At 44.2% G+C, this 15,077-nt stretch overlaps 1 protein-coding gene across 4 annotated transcripts in view; it reads right to left on the reverse strand.

Moving 5' to 3' along the window:
- The window catches only part of smap2 (small ArfGAP2), a 30,131-nt gene extending 15,492 nt beyond the window's left edge, over nt 1-14,639 (reverse strand). Inside the window, exons 1-2 of one of the 4 annotated variants that reach the window (XM_042075758.1) lie at nt 14,319-14,637; nt 13,997-14,129 (exon numbers count right to left, since the gene is read on the reverse strand). In XM_042075758.1, coding sequence (XP_041931692.1) covers nt 13,997-14,099 — 103 coding nt within the window. In that variant the 5' untranslated portion in view covers nt 14,100-14,129; nt 14,319-14,637. Of the gene's footprint in view, nt 1-13,996 lie in introns of all 4 variants that reach the window. The other 3 variants (XM_042075761.1, XM_042075759.1, XM_042075760.1) reach the window with 3 other exon arrangements.
- Nucleotides 14,640-15,077: the final 438 nt, after the last annotated feature.

The following is a 15,077-nucleotide window of genomic DNA, read 5'->3' on the forward strand; positions in this document are numbered from 1 at the left end:
TTAATTGCTGTCTGTTCCTCCTCATTGAATTAAGGTAGGTAGTTATGCGCACACACGCACACACACACACACACACACACACACACACACACACCATGACTGTGTTGTAGGTCTAAGTACTGTATGCTTAATGAACACATTTGTATGTACTCCACCCTCTATTTTACAAATGTGTGTAACAACTGAATTCATTAAACCCCTTGAATAGCAGACTAAGGGTAGCTTATTATTTTACCCTGCTGCAACATACTGTTTCAGCAGACCCTGATAAAAGATATGTACGTGTGGGTGAAATGACACTCCCGGTAGGCTACATCTAGTAGGCCATCACAAATTAAAACCTGGTCTAGAGTCTCAAGTCCAAAGAATTTTTAAGACCCAGGGGTATTTCAGTCATTGTGGTTTGAGATCATGACTCTAGGTTGGGCCTCAGTATGCATGTTTTACTATTCCTGAATTAGAAAAGTACAACTATTAAGTTATTTTGTGTAGCAATGACAAACCTGATACCTGTCTCAACACAAAACAGCACTCAGAAGAGTGCTAACCTGGGGATAGGCCTACACCATACACACTGCACCCATGTGAAGTGCCAATCAAAGAAGACCCAAGGGAACCATATTGCACAATCCTGCACGACTCTCGCCAAGACAGAGACAGCTGCTAACAGAACACTGGTAGAGACGAAGACCTAATACAGTTTCCTCCAGACCAGTACAGCATGCTCCTGAATCAGTGCTGTGTGACTGTGGCAACATCCAGCAGGGTCATTCCACGCCAACTGACCACCGCCTTGCAGGTTAGCCCGTCATGGATTATTATGGAAAAAAAAAAACAATTAAATAAGACTGTGTGCTAACATGCAGCTACAGAAAGCCTACAGACTATAAGCTAGTGACACATGAACATTGTGTTAGTTCTCAGAGCTAAAAGGGGAACCAGATTTAGTCTGGCAAGCTCAGCAGATGTGGCTGTTGGGATGTTAGCTAATAAGAGCTCTGGTTTCTACTTCCTCTTCCTCATTTCCTCACAGTCTTTGTTTTCTCTCGCACCCGTTCATGTGCGTCTGGCCAGTGCGAACGCGTCCAGGCCACAGGGAAGCCAACCACTGGGCAGAGGTGGAAAGTAACGAAATACATTTACTCACGTTACTGTATTGAGTAGTTTTTCTGTGTATTTTGTATTTTTTAAGTAGTTTATAAAATCGGTATTTTAAATTTTACTTGATTACATTTTGAGTGAAGTATTGTACTTCGCTACATCAAAAATCCCATCCGTTACTTGAGTAAAAAAAAAAGTTAAGACTAACGAAAACGGAAAGGGAGAGAGAAAAAAATCGTGCCCTAAACCACTAGCCTAGTGATAATGATCAGCATGTAGCCTACACTTTCTTTTACTGTCTATGAGCCTACAACAGGACATGAATCAAGCTGGCGCCATGCAGTCTTTCTGAAAGTGATGGAGACTGGATCACGAAATGCATCAGATTAGCCTAACCTATGAACGTGTATATTCCGCTATTCCAATCGGTTGTCTCAGTTCGTTTTAGCACTAATGATTGCGGAGATATTTAAGCAAACACCATGGGATTTCGTGTTTTGACGTTTGTGCTCACCTTTCTTTGGAAAGAAGTTTATTAGCAGTTGTTTCCCCTCATTTTGATGTCTCTCTTTTTCCTGTTTTGGCCTTTGTTTTTAGTAACCTGACTTGGCTTTCTTGGAGAAAGACATTGCACCAGCAGCAAAACAATTAGCGGTCCACTACTAGCGATGCTCAACTAAATAAACAAAAGATAGACTACCTTATGAATCGTGCAGGCGGACTAAACCATTTAGCTCTTTAGCAAGGGAGAGTGAGAGTGACCTTACACAGTTTTCACTATGTTTTGTATACAGTCAGTCAAACTTTAAATTTCGTCTGACATTTTTTTTTTTTTTTTTTTCAGTAATTAGCCTAAACTTCCAGTGAGTCTATTCGAAATTTTCACCACACATTATATTAACACACATATAAAAAATCCAAACATAAGAGTTGTGTGTATTAAAGTGGAATGACACAGGAAAAAAGTATTGAACGTGCCTACTGAAATTTCTTCAATACTTTGTGGAAAAGCCTTTGTTTGTAAAGACAGCTTCAAGACATTTCCTGTATGACAAAACTTGGTAGCAGTTTCAGGTCTGATTTTGGCCCATTGTTCTAAACAGATTCCAGGGGTCCCTCTTGTGAATCCTGATCTTTAGTTACTTCCAGAACTATTTAATTGAATTGGCTGCCTTCAAGTCTGTCTGGAGCTTTCTCCAAGTGGTCCTTGGCTCTTGGAATTGACTATCCTTCTGACTCCCTGGTCAGAAATATTACGAGGAGATCCTGTGCATGGCCGGTTGATGATGCAGTGATGTTTCTTCTACTTGCAGATAATGGCTCCCATGCTGCTTACTGGAAGATTCTGATGTTTTGAAATGCATCTGTAACCAGTTTCATTGATATGTTTTGCAACAATAAGGTTGCAAAGGTCTTGGGAGAGCTTTTTGCTTTTATCCATCATGAAATGTTTCTTGTGTGACACCTTGGTAATGAAAAACCTTTTTATAGCCCATCAATATGTAGGCTACTAACCAAGCTTATATTAATTTGCACAGATAGAAAGGATAACTACTTTCTATACAGATTCCAGCTCGTTCCTTCCCTTTCCTTGCCTTAGTGCTTTTTCTTAGCGTGTTTAATACTTTTCCCCTGTGTCATTCCACTTCATTACATGACTACTTATGGAGCTGTTTGGATTTTTTTATGTGTGGATTACCTGAGTTATTACTAATGCCTGGTGAAAATGTTGTGCCCCCTGTATTTCACTTTTCACGGGCCCTCTCCTCCATTGCCCTATACTTCCCACTTTCCCCCCCAGTACGACGCCCTTTAATCTGCTGAACCTTCTGCTCGTTTCCAAATATAAAAAAAACTCTCTGCAACTCAATATTGGCCTGCCTGCCTCAGCTGCCTGTGAGGGGCTCTCAGTTGTGCTGGATTACTGTTCACTGCAAAGCGACCCAAGGATGAGTGCAACTAACTTTGAAAATCAACTACTGCTCAAACTTAAAGGAGAACTCCGGTGATTTTTCACATAGATCTTCCTTTCTCAACGTCCTTTTCAGGCAAGTACCTCCACTCGGCGGCCATATTGCAACACCTTTTGGGCACTTATCGTGCATCTATTTCAGCAGAAATGCGTGTGCGTAAGGCTTCACGACACCAATCTTGCTCCAGCAGCGAGATCACAACAGATGATTGGCACAATGTCTTCACAGCACACCACATGATTGGCTCAATGTATTTTACAACACACCACATGATTGGCTCAATGTATTCACATATCAACGTTTTGCCACGGAAGGGTTCTGATATGTATAGACATATGATGTGCAGACAACTGCCATATTGGCGTTACAAACTAACCCCATGCATTACTATGAAGGATTTTTTGAGTGCTGTATCTCCTCATTAGAAAGTCTTTGGTAAAACTGGTTGTTCTGGTACCGCCCCCCCCCAAACAAAAAAAAAGTAACTAAGTAACTTTTACTTAAAGTAAATTTTAAATGAACTACTTTTTACTGTTACTTGAGTACATTTTCAGATCGATATTTTAACTTGTACTTGAGTAATATTTCATCAAGGTATTGGTACTTTTACTTGAGTACAATATTTTCATACTTTTTCCACCTCTGCCACTGGGAAAGACGCCACCTTCCCTCTGGGCCAGAGTCATGATTTGAGAGTTATTACACATGATGATGAGACGTGGACTACGAACTGGCCTTCTATCATGAGACTTGGCAGCCCCTGCCTGTGTAAACATCTCCTCCAATGAACCACTCGGCTTATAGGCGCCGACACGAGTGCAGCAACACTTTTCTGTTACTTGCCCATGCACGCCAGTGGCGACATTTTCAACTGACAAGCATTCGATTAAACAATGGATTTTACTGAACTTAATCACAACCGACACAGTGGCGGTGGCAGAATTTAACACTGAAAGTGGAGTCGGCGACTATGTATGGAGGCCTTAAGGCATCCGTTTCTCAAGATTCGGACGTGTTCTCATATCCGTTTCTCAAACTAAAGATTCGGACATGTTCTCATATCCGTTTCTCAAGCATAAGATTCGGACGTGTTCTCATCTCACCTGCACTGTCCCGTGCTGGATGTGGCGCAACAAAGACAGGTGCTCCCATTGGGTCTCAGCCATGCTTCGAAAGCTATAAGACGCAACGAGCTGAGTTACGAGCTGGCCACCTGACATGGGTCTGAACAATGGCAGCAGCACTGCTTTAAACAAACCGTCCAATCAATGGAGATCCATCTCTGGGAAGGGAGCAGAGATAATGACATAATGTCATGGGGAGCCTGGACAGAGCCCACCAATTCCACAGGGAAGGAGAGAGAGAGTGAGAGAGAGAGAGAAAGAGAATAAGAGAAAGCATGAGAGCTAGAAAAAGACATAAATCAGACATTAGAAAACAGACACAATTGGGGTAGAAATATGAGAGAGAGAAGGAGGGAGACAGAGAGAGGGGGAGGGAGAAAGAGAGAGATGGAGACTGACAGATGAAATTAAAGACATAAGAAAGTGGAATTTTGCAGAGGGGCAGCAGAGTCAAACTGGCGATGGAGGAAAGGAGAGGAGAGACGAAAAGAGTCGATGAAAGAGACAGGCTGTCGGAGAAAGCGAACACATTGGACTTTGATTCCTGCATCATAGATGCCTGTGATTCAGCCAGAGTGATGTGTACTGAGTACACACACACACACACACACAGAGAAATCAGAGGTACACTACAGTGTGCAGACTGCAGTGGGAGAAAACGTCTCATGTATACACACACAGACAGGAACAGACGGCGTGCACATGGAGAGCTTGTCCAGATCCCACGAGGCTTATGCATAAGTCCCCATATCCACGACACACACACACACACACACACACACACACAGAATGAAGAGGGGGGGGGGTGGCATTAGCCCATTTCTCACCAATGTAAATGGATTGCACAGAAACATCAGGCTGTGTGATCTTACAGGGTCTGACTGCCAATCCCTAATGAGGTGCTAGAACGACTGCTGAGCTTCAAAGTGTCAGCAAGCACACAGAAGACAGGCAAATCCCATTGATTGTGAATCCACCAGCACAATCACCAACACATGCAAAACACACCTAAAACACACCTAAGAAACCACCGGACCCTGATCTGTCTAGACTTCCTCACAACTAGGAACTAGACATTATTTAGCCATTATCCACTGATATGCAATTACGGTATTCTTAATATTATTAATTCAGAGGGAATTCTAGTGTCCCCATTTTCACGGCAGTATATTTAGGCAGCGAGCCCTCTGGTGAGGGGATTCTCCTCGACCCAGATCGACGGCATATAGCCTTAGCCTATATCTCTAGGCCAGCCACTGACCTCATCAGTAACCAAGCAGATCCCACTACGAGCATATGGTCTCCATGGTTTATTCAGAGACTACACTTAGAGGCAGTTGAACTGGACCGTCCGTGATCCATCACTGGGACACTAATAGGCCTAATTCCCCTAAATCACTGCAGCAGCATCTGCAGGTTGACATGACATTTCACATTATTGGACAGTTTCCTGTATATGGGTTTAGCCTCGTCCTAAAGTCTCCTTTTAGTCCTGGAGGGTTAATCCATACAGTTAATGGGATCCATGTTTCCTTGGCATCAGGTATACAGTAAACCAAATTGGCAAAACTATAAATGCGCAAATAGTGATAAATGCTGCATCTAACTGACACATGAGGAGATGAGGAACTGCCTTAAATGCCCCTTAGCCTAGGCTAGTGTGGAGTGGCGTGATCCTTGTGATCAGGGCTGCTAGATCACGACCCCAACATCAACAGTTCCCTGGGAGTCGTAAGTGCTAAGCCAGCCTAGGCAGGCTAATAAATGCACACATGCTTCACTCACTCTGGGTAAAAGCTACTCCTGAATAATACATGTAAACGCAGTGATGACTTTCCATAGTCAATGCCACTCTACTTCGAACTGATCCATGCGAGTCCCTCTTCGGAAAAGACTATATTGGTCTGTTTTAAGCCTGTCTGACAACAACAGGTCTCAGTTTAGGCTCTTTGGTAGAGAGCATTTTGACTAGGTTATCTGAAGATGGAGTCACGTACATGTGAAATCATTCTGATACAGTGTTTTTAAGGAAATCACTGCAATATTTATGCATTTGGCAACCTGCTTGAGAATACAGCATGTCCAGCGTTGCCACATTTGGTCAAGACATTGGAGAGATAATATTGACACAAGAGGCTAAAGCAAAACACTTTGCTTTGGCTAAATGACCCCTCTCTGTATGCCTAAAGAAGCCCAGATGCCTAAGCTTTTTTGCCCTGATATTTTCCTAGACACAAAAATCTCAGACATTCTTGTCTGGCAGCCATTTTGTTTAAATATCTTTGACATGTCTTCAGATACAGATAGCGTGTGATTTATTCACTGCTGATAGGAAAAAGCTTATTATGACCACCACACAAGCAAACAGCAGTCATATAAGTTTAGTCAGAGTTTTTTTTTCTTTTTCTTTTTTTTCCCTTCAGTAATTTTGTATCAACAATTCCCGGGACACTGAAAGACCGGGCTGCACGAAACTTGGTGGGCATGTAGCCCCACAAGGACGACACGGAACCTTGTTTTTCATTTTGATCTGTCACCCACCGGCGGCACCTGGCCCCCCCGAAAGGAGGGTAGGCCGGACACAGTTTTCTGTCAATATCTTGAGAACCGTAGGGCCTAGAATGACCAACTTTTTTTCCGTATGGTGGTCTCAAGGGGGCATGTCAACCCATCCCATATCCACTCATTTGAGGTATAGCGCCACCAGTTAAAAATGAAAAAGCAGGTATCTTTGCCTTACATGTTCAAAACTGCACAACATTTGAAGAGTAGGATCATTATGACACCCTCTGATGACACCATGAAATCACAAGCTAGCACTGCCTGGTGTTTCTCTACAATGACAACTCAAATTGTCCCAAATACCAGCTTTGCTAATCGGATGGCCATTACTGCTATTTAGCATATTAGCAAGTCGGTTTATAGGAATTTATGCAATTACATGAATCTAGCACTTCTGCAGAAAAATAAATGTTTTTAAGCTTTCATTGTTTTGTCCAAAGCTCCAGTTCCCTCAGGTAGTTACTGTACAGTACGGCCCTCTCACCTAAAATAACCTTCACCAAACCTGAGTCATTGCACTGTGCCACACTCACACCACACCTGCAATCTCACTTAAAACAACAAGACCTCTGTGTGTGTGTGTGTGCGTGTGTGCGTGTGTGTGTGTGTGTGTGTGTGTGTGTGTGTGTGTAAAGACCATTCCACTTGCTATGCACAGGTAAAAGGGAGGTGTACTGACAATATTACTCACATACAGTACAAGAATTCTAGTGAGAAACAGGGATGTCACGGTACATTCTTGAACCTAAAGGCACCGTAACCTGCCACTGCATCTCTAACAACATGTATACAGACCCAAACAAAAAATGGATTTTGTGAACCGTTCCACCATTGGTGAGAACATAAATCTATACTCACTAACACAGTCACCAGGCGAGTCCCCAACACGCTCAGTGGCACACTCTGCCCGGCACACAGAGTGCTCTGATTGAAGCATGCTGGAGCTGAAGAGCCCATGGATGATTGGGCAGATATGGAGTGTGTGATAATGAGCAGCAAGGAGGGCCAGCCAGGACTTCCCTGAAGAGGGTACACACAACACACACACACAGACAAACACACACACACACACACACCACTCTCCTCCTCCTAGCCCCCCCCCCCCCCCTCCATCCAAAAATCATCCCATACCCTTCAGCTTCTTCAACAGCTTCACAGGTGAGGTATCCATGGTAACCAGCCGAACACAGGCATGCAAATTAGATTCTGGGTAGCCAAGGAAGCCGTTGAGAGGTCAGTGATGACCGCTTCCTCTTCTAACACAGCTCATTCGACTTCGTACCTTAACATCTCCTGCAAGCGCCTGTCAAGGCAAATGTGGCATTTCATTAGGAAGGCTCACTTCTTTGAAAGAAAATTATAATAATTACTTCGCAAATCCAATTACGATCCTTGACCAAAATGTCAACCAATAACCTAAATACAACAATCTGCCCTACATTCAGCAGAACGTGGGTGGAACGTTTGCTTCAGGCTACAGTATGTGCTTTTTAAAAATTGTGATGTCAGAAGTGGGAGATGTGAAAGCCTGTATTGTGTAATTACCTAGGTTATGACGTATGCATAGGCCCACTCATGTGACCCCCCCCCCCCCCCCCCCCCCCCCCCCCCCCACACACACACACACACACACACAGACACACAAACACACTAACACACAAACCACTCATCTGCTCTGGCTCCAAGTTGCGGTCTCTTATCTACTTGTCTTGATGCGACCCCCTGCCCCCCATCCAACCCCCACCCCCACGGTGCGCCATCTCCAACTGAGGAGCAGGCTCCCTATGATTCAATCAGGAGACACACAATACAGCCTTTCTTTTTCCGCCCCCACCTTCTGTGTTTGTGCATCTCCCTGTGAATTTGGCTAATTGAACCAGTCAGTAAGGTGAGTCCTGATTCCCATCATACTTCCTGTGAGTCCTGATTCCCATCATACTTCCTGTCTGTTTACCAACTTCTTCATGGTTGTAAACTTGTGCAGAGCCTAGTGACTTGGATTGCTATTGCATAAAGAGCAATTATTCTATGTTGCGGTTGAAGTGGGGACTCTGACATGATATGTTAAAAACTAAAAACTAGGGATGCACGATATATATATTATTAGCCGATAAGTGAAAAAAATGAAAATATTAATATCGGTCCGATAACAGAATTCTGGCCGATAATTTGCGCCGATATTTTTTAAAGTCTTAATTTAGGCCTACGTAAGGTCCGTCTGGCTACACTGAGCTAGCCTACTTGAGCTTGGTTGGCTATACTTCTTCCTCAATATAATGTCAGCGGTGTGAATGTATTTCACCACTCTAACAAAATCTGTGGATATGCGTTCATTTGGGAATCTGTGCATCTCAACATCCTCTCGTGAATGATCCGCCATTTAACCTTAACAGAGCGGAGCTCAGCCCTATCTAGAGCCGTCTTGTGCTGGTGTGTTTGCACTTTACCGCGCTGGTCGGGGAAACAAATAAACAAACTCGTTAGTGGGACGAGTACATAAGTAGGCCTAGTTCTAAGTTGTGTTTTAGTATTATATTTGCATTACTTTAGCTTGGGTTTTGTATTATTACCTAGAAATATGCTAACCATTCCTGCTTCAGTTCCAGACAGGTCATCATAATAAGTTATTAAAACCTTCGGGGCTAACGCCTTCATTTCTGCTGCAGCAGGTTGTGCGCAACAGAGTAGACGGACATAAGATACAGTCTGAGGAGTTGCAGCTTTATTCAGTTACCCGCAGTTGAAACTAAACCTTTCCCTCACAAACTCTGATTTGGTCGCTATACTGTAGCTTATTCAAAGCTGAGCCGTTTATCCTCCGTTTATGAGCGTTTAGTCCTAAATGAAAACGATTCAAACTCTCTAGCCACTCACCTGCAATTCACTGACGTCAGGTTCACTTAAAGGAGCCACACATACTGTAGGGCTAGGCTACTGTTATGTTGTTGACTGCCATACTATTGAGGACTATTATGAGTTCTGTCCATCATTTGGTGGTAGGTAAAATTACTGCAATAAAATTATGCTTATTAAATGCTTTCCCCAAATCACTTTTCACAATTTTTTTCAAGAGTAATATTATCGGTTATCGTATCGGTATCGGCCACAACAAACAAATAAATATCGGTTATCGTTATCGGCCCAAAAATTCCATATCGGTGCATCTCTACTAAAAACTTAAAGATATGCTAACTACTTTGTGATCAAGTGCAGACATCAGGCACTTATTTTACTTTCAGAAGCCACTACGGCCATTTTTAGGTCACCCCAGCTACAACATGTCTGTGACCGTGTTATAGAGCAGAGTGCAAGCGAGATTGCTGCCAAAAGTGTGAAAGGCCTGTCGCGGCCATATGGCCTCCCCTTCGCCTAGCTTTGCAGAGGGTCACTCTTTACTTCCTCTGGTGCAGTGGTAGCTTCTTGCATGTACAGTATGTCCTGCACCAGCTGAGAAGAGTTAGGACATATGCTACACTAAGGTGGAGGTACCATTTATAACTTACCTCCATTTTCACCCTTCACACACACTGCTGATCTAACAATCCCTCAGTGCGCTGGTCTTGATAAAGACATAAATACACCCCTTTTCTCGCAGTGCTAGGTTTGACTGCTGTATACGGACAATTGTGGATGTTTGCAAGTCCGTGTGACAAAGTCTTGTGGGAATCAGAATACCTCTGGCACTCAGCAGGATAGATGGCAGTTTACTTAGACAAATTACGATTGGACAAATGTGAACTGCATCTTGGCCAAGTTCCAACCAGTATAGTAGGGATAGATGGATGGATGGATGGATGGGTAGATAGATAGATACGTTATTCATCCCCATGGAAATTTTAGAGTTGGCTGTTGTAATTTGTGAGCTGTATTATCAAATACACCGTTTTGTGATACCAGGTAAGGGGGCAGTAACAAGTCCCCCCTAACCTCCCACCTCCAATAAGTTGGCTTCTGCATTAAAGTGCAATCCTTTCCCCCCACCCCTACAGGTTTGTGAGAGTGCCTGTCAGTTGTAGACACCACTAACTTCCCATGCATAATAAACCCATAAACTCAAACACACACTGTACGCAGAGTAGACACACTTCACACACACACACACACACACCACAGAGAATACAAACTGCCATGAAACCTTGAGCAGGATGGGCTATTATATGGCTCCCAGCTGTGGGGGTGCAATGACTCATGGGAAAGGGTTCAACAGAGTAGCACCTCCAATACAAACACTCTATTACCTCAGAAAACTAACAAGGGAAAAGAAGATGGAGAAGGAGAAGGATGGAAAGGAGGAAAAGAGAGAGTGAGAGAGAGTGAGAGAGAGAGAGAGAGAGGGGAATGAGAGGAGAGATGATGACACACAGAAAGGACTTCTCAGTTGAGGAGACAGAAGCCGAGGCGTGTATAAAGAAGGATGAGAACAGAGGAAAGAAAAACAAAAAGAACACACAAACACACACACACACACACACACACAAAAATGGGACTAAGCATGAAAGCTTCAGTAAAAAGGAGGATATGATCAATGAGGTAGGGAGGGAGGAATGGAGACAGCAGACAGATAAAAAATGTGAACAGGGAGCGGTCATGAACAATTTGTTCCGGCCTGCGAAAAAGTTGGTAGGCTAGCGTTCAGTAGGCTCGCGTTCAGTAGGCTTGCGTTCAGTAGGCTTGCATTCAGTAGGCTTGCATTCAGTAGGCTTGTATTCAGTAGGTTAGCGTTCAGTAGGCTCGCGTTCAGTAGGCTAACGTTCAGTAGGCTTGTATTCAGTAGGCTCGTGTTTAGTAGGCTAGCCTAGTTCTTATTAACCATCAGTATCTGGCCATCATTGCTTTCAACAAGCACTCCAATCTGACTCAGCCATAGCATGACACAGGCAAACCATGATGTCTGCAGAGCGTGATTACAGCAACAGCAGAGGAGAAGAGAAGGCAAGGGTGACCTGATTCTTGAGTTGGCAAATCATTCTCTAGCTGGATGCAAATCTTTTCCGATGAGATAAGCTTACATTAAAAGTGCGGTATGTGGAAATCAAACAAAACCACTACTGGCTGACAATAGTGGACAGGCCTACACAGTGCGGTGCTGGGAAAGGGACAGGGAGCGCTCTGTAGCCGTAGCACCATGCAGCCGCTGTGCAGTCACTGTGTTCCCTTCACCAGCCTAACCACAAATCCCAAACAAGCCTGCTAATAAGTCTAAGCACTGACATGATTAGCTGCGCTGAGAAACACACACGCACACGCACACGCACACGCACACACCATGCAGCAGCACGGCTTCACAGGCAGATGGAAGCCATCCAGGGCTTTTCCCCCCAACATGCATGCAGATTTCCAGCGCTCCAGGCGCTGTTCTCATTTTCAAGGCACCCCAGTCAAAGCCCTGCCAAAACTGCTCAACAGAAAGCCAAAGTGACTGGCTTCTCTAGAGGAGTTGAAAATTGTGTTTTGAGAGTCAGTTTGTGTTTGTGCTTCTGTGAATGTGAATGTGTGTGTGTGTGTGTGTGTGTGTGTGTATATGTGTGTATATATGTGTGTGTGTGTGTGTGTGTGTGTGTGTGTGCAGAGGCTAGAATGTCTGCAGCTTAGCAAAAAGCAAAGTACTGCTATGCTGACAAGACCATGTTGTGATCTGGACCAGATGCAGAGCACTGACAGTGGCTTCAGAATCCATAACACCCACTGTCCAAGTCCACTGTCCAAGTCAGTGGGTCACCCCAGCAAAAGCATGACAAAGTGTGACATAAGCCTCAGTCTTCAGCAAGCAAAAGCACTCAGAGTGCTGCTGCTGCTAACTGACTGACTGAATAACTGGCCCTGCTGTGATGAGCTGATACTGATACCCATGACCGTGACATCGAGGTTGCAGCTTATGTCTGTCTCTGTGCTCTAGTCAGTGGGTCACCCCCGCCACAGCAGGTTTGTGAAAGGCGACAGGGCCGGCAGGCGATTCAGGCACGTGGAGCGGGTTGGGTGGAGGTGGGGGTTTATGGGGGTTTGAGAGAGGCCAGCCAGATCAGTGTGCAGCGTGAGCTTCCTGCTTCTAAACTGTACTGGGCTGTGAACGTGACTTCTTGGAACTGAGGAGAGGAGAGAGAGAGGGAGGGGTGGGCTTAATTCTGTGCTGGCAGATTTGCTACATTGATAGAAAAGGTGACAGGAAGAAAGAGAGAAGGGGGGGGGGGGTCAGGGAGAGCTTGAGATGGATGGGGGGGGATTTGAGATTACAGCCAGCCAATGCCAGGCCACGGTGAAGACAGACGGACGGGATCACATCCCCTTCTGAGCCCTGAGCCAGAGGCCAGACAGGACTGTCCACTGCGAAGGTCAAGGGTTAAGAACACCGGTCAGTCTTGAGAAAAAGTGACAAGGACATCTGTAGGCTTAGAACACAGGCCTGGATGGTGCTGTTGAAATGGCTACAACTTCACTCGACTTTCACCATCTTTATATAACATTCACAATTCAAACTTTAAATTCTGGGTTTTTCAGCTATATAATCTTTCCTCATTCAAATAAATCAACAAAAAGCCCTGCCCTTATGAAAGTCTGAAACAGATATTCCTTTTCAGTAAAGCAGGGGTTGTTCCGCATAGGTAGCCTATCAGGATGTGATAATAACGTTGCAATCTGAGCAAAAGTCAAAACAGGAAGTATTGTTGCAAAACAAGATGTGCTGCTAAACATGTAACCGCAAGGCCGATGAAGTCATTCCTGAATTAGGCAATGAAACAAAAGATAGGCAGCTAAACTCAACAATGACTATACACCCACCACTGTTCCGACACGTTCAGCACTCAGCAGGTATTTCTCAATGGGAAAACTAAGCAACCAACCCAGGATAATAAAGCAAGAGGAGAATCATCAGGATTTTGAAAGAGTTATATTTAACGACGTTAAAACTAAACACACTCGTAAAATCACATGCTCAAGCGCAGGTGGTTACAGAGAATTCACATCATGCTTAAAATGTGCTCAAAATACACTGACTGCTTGCACCTGACTGAGACCGAAATATTTGCTAAGCTCATGCCCGATAGTGAAGATGACAAAGAAGTTCCACCACCACCACCACCACCGCAAGGGTGCAGAGGTTACAGGCAACCTAAAGGCTTGCCAAGCCATTTATACTTGCTTGGAAATGACTCTTTTGGGAACCGTCCGGTTTGCTAAACAACGGGGCAAATCATGCAACATAAGTCACGATGGTGAGACGAAAAAGCCAAGCGTTACCTTTTGCTTGGCAGTCGGCGCAGAACTTGTTTTCTTCCAAAGCCAGAAGGGATGTAAGGACTGCTTGGTATCTGTCAATGTCTTTCACTGATTTCCCCGTCATTTTCCTCTTCTCCCACTGTCGCTGGTTACGCTGCAATCAATAACTTCCGCTTTATGAGGACACTCGAGACGAAAAAAGTAGGCTGCTGCGTCCGTCTTGAAGAGGACACGTAAATTTATTTGCAAAAGAACGGGACAAGCCTATCTCTTATCTGGCAACGTTAGCCGACAACTGCTAGCTAATAACCAGCAAGCTAGCTAGTTAGCAAACCAAACTTACGTTAAAAGAAGAGAGTAGCTCTGCTTCTTTAGATGATGGATGCAGCCGATTAATCTTTTCTTTCTAAAACAACCGGGTGTTCTCTTGTCTCCGCCTCTGTCTTAAGCCAAGTGCAGACAGCGGAGCACTCCCGTTACCAGACCTACTATCCAACACTAATACGCTAGCTTGCCGTGTTCACGTTTAAACCCCACTACAGAACGGGTTGTATTCTTCTCCTGCCTCTTGTGAAGTCTCATGATAAGTAATAGTGTAAAAGGAATTTTGCTGCCACCTACAGGAGGAGGCTACTTGTAAGATTTAGTAGGTCTAAATATAGGCTATAGTAATCGAGATCAGTTTTGTTAACCTCAAATTAAATTAATTGTACAGTGATCTCTTTTCAGAGCCCTATCGCTTAGTATCAACATGATCTCATCGATGTTAAGCAATTTCTTTCAAAAAGTAGGCTATGACGTGCAAGCCTGAATATGCAGTGCTAGTAGCCTAGACTATCCTGTGGGGCCATCTGTTGGTCAAATAATGTGACATGTCATGTGCAGAGAAAATGAATGAAGAACTTGGTAGCATAACCAGACAGACTTGATACTGCTACTTTCTGTGCATTTAAAGGTCACAGCCAAGCATAAACCGTTTACCCGTAGTAATCAAGTGTAAGGGCCAAAGTCGGAGTAAATTCTTGTCCTCCACTGCAAAAGTATACTGCAGTGTAGACTATTAGTGTTTTTGCTAAGGGGGTGCGATCGCATCTAGGACCTG

The sequence above is a fragment of the Alosa sapidissima genome, chromosome 21 (assembly GCF_018492685.1).
Source record: "Alosa sapidissima isolate fAloSap1 chromosome 21, fAloSap1.pri, whole genome shotgun sequence".
Lineage (NCBI taxonomy): Eukaryota > Metazoa > Chordata > Actinopteri > Clupeiformes > Clupeidae > Alosa > Alosa sapidissima.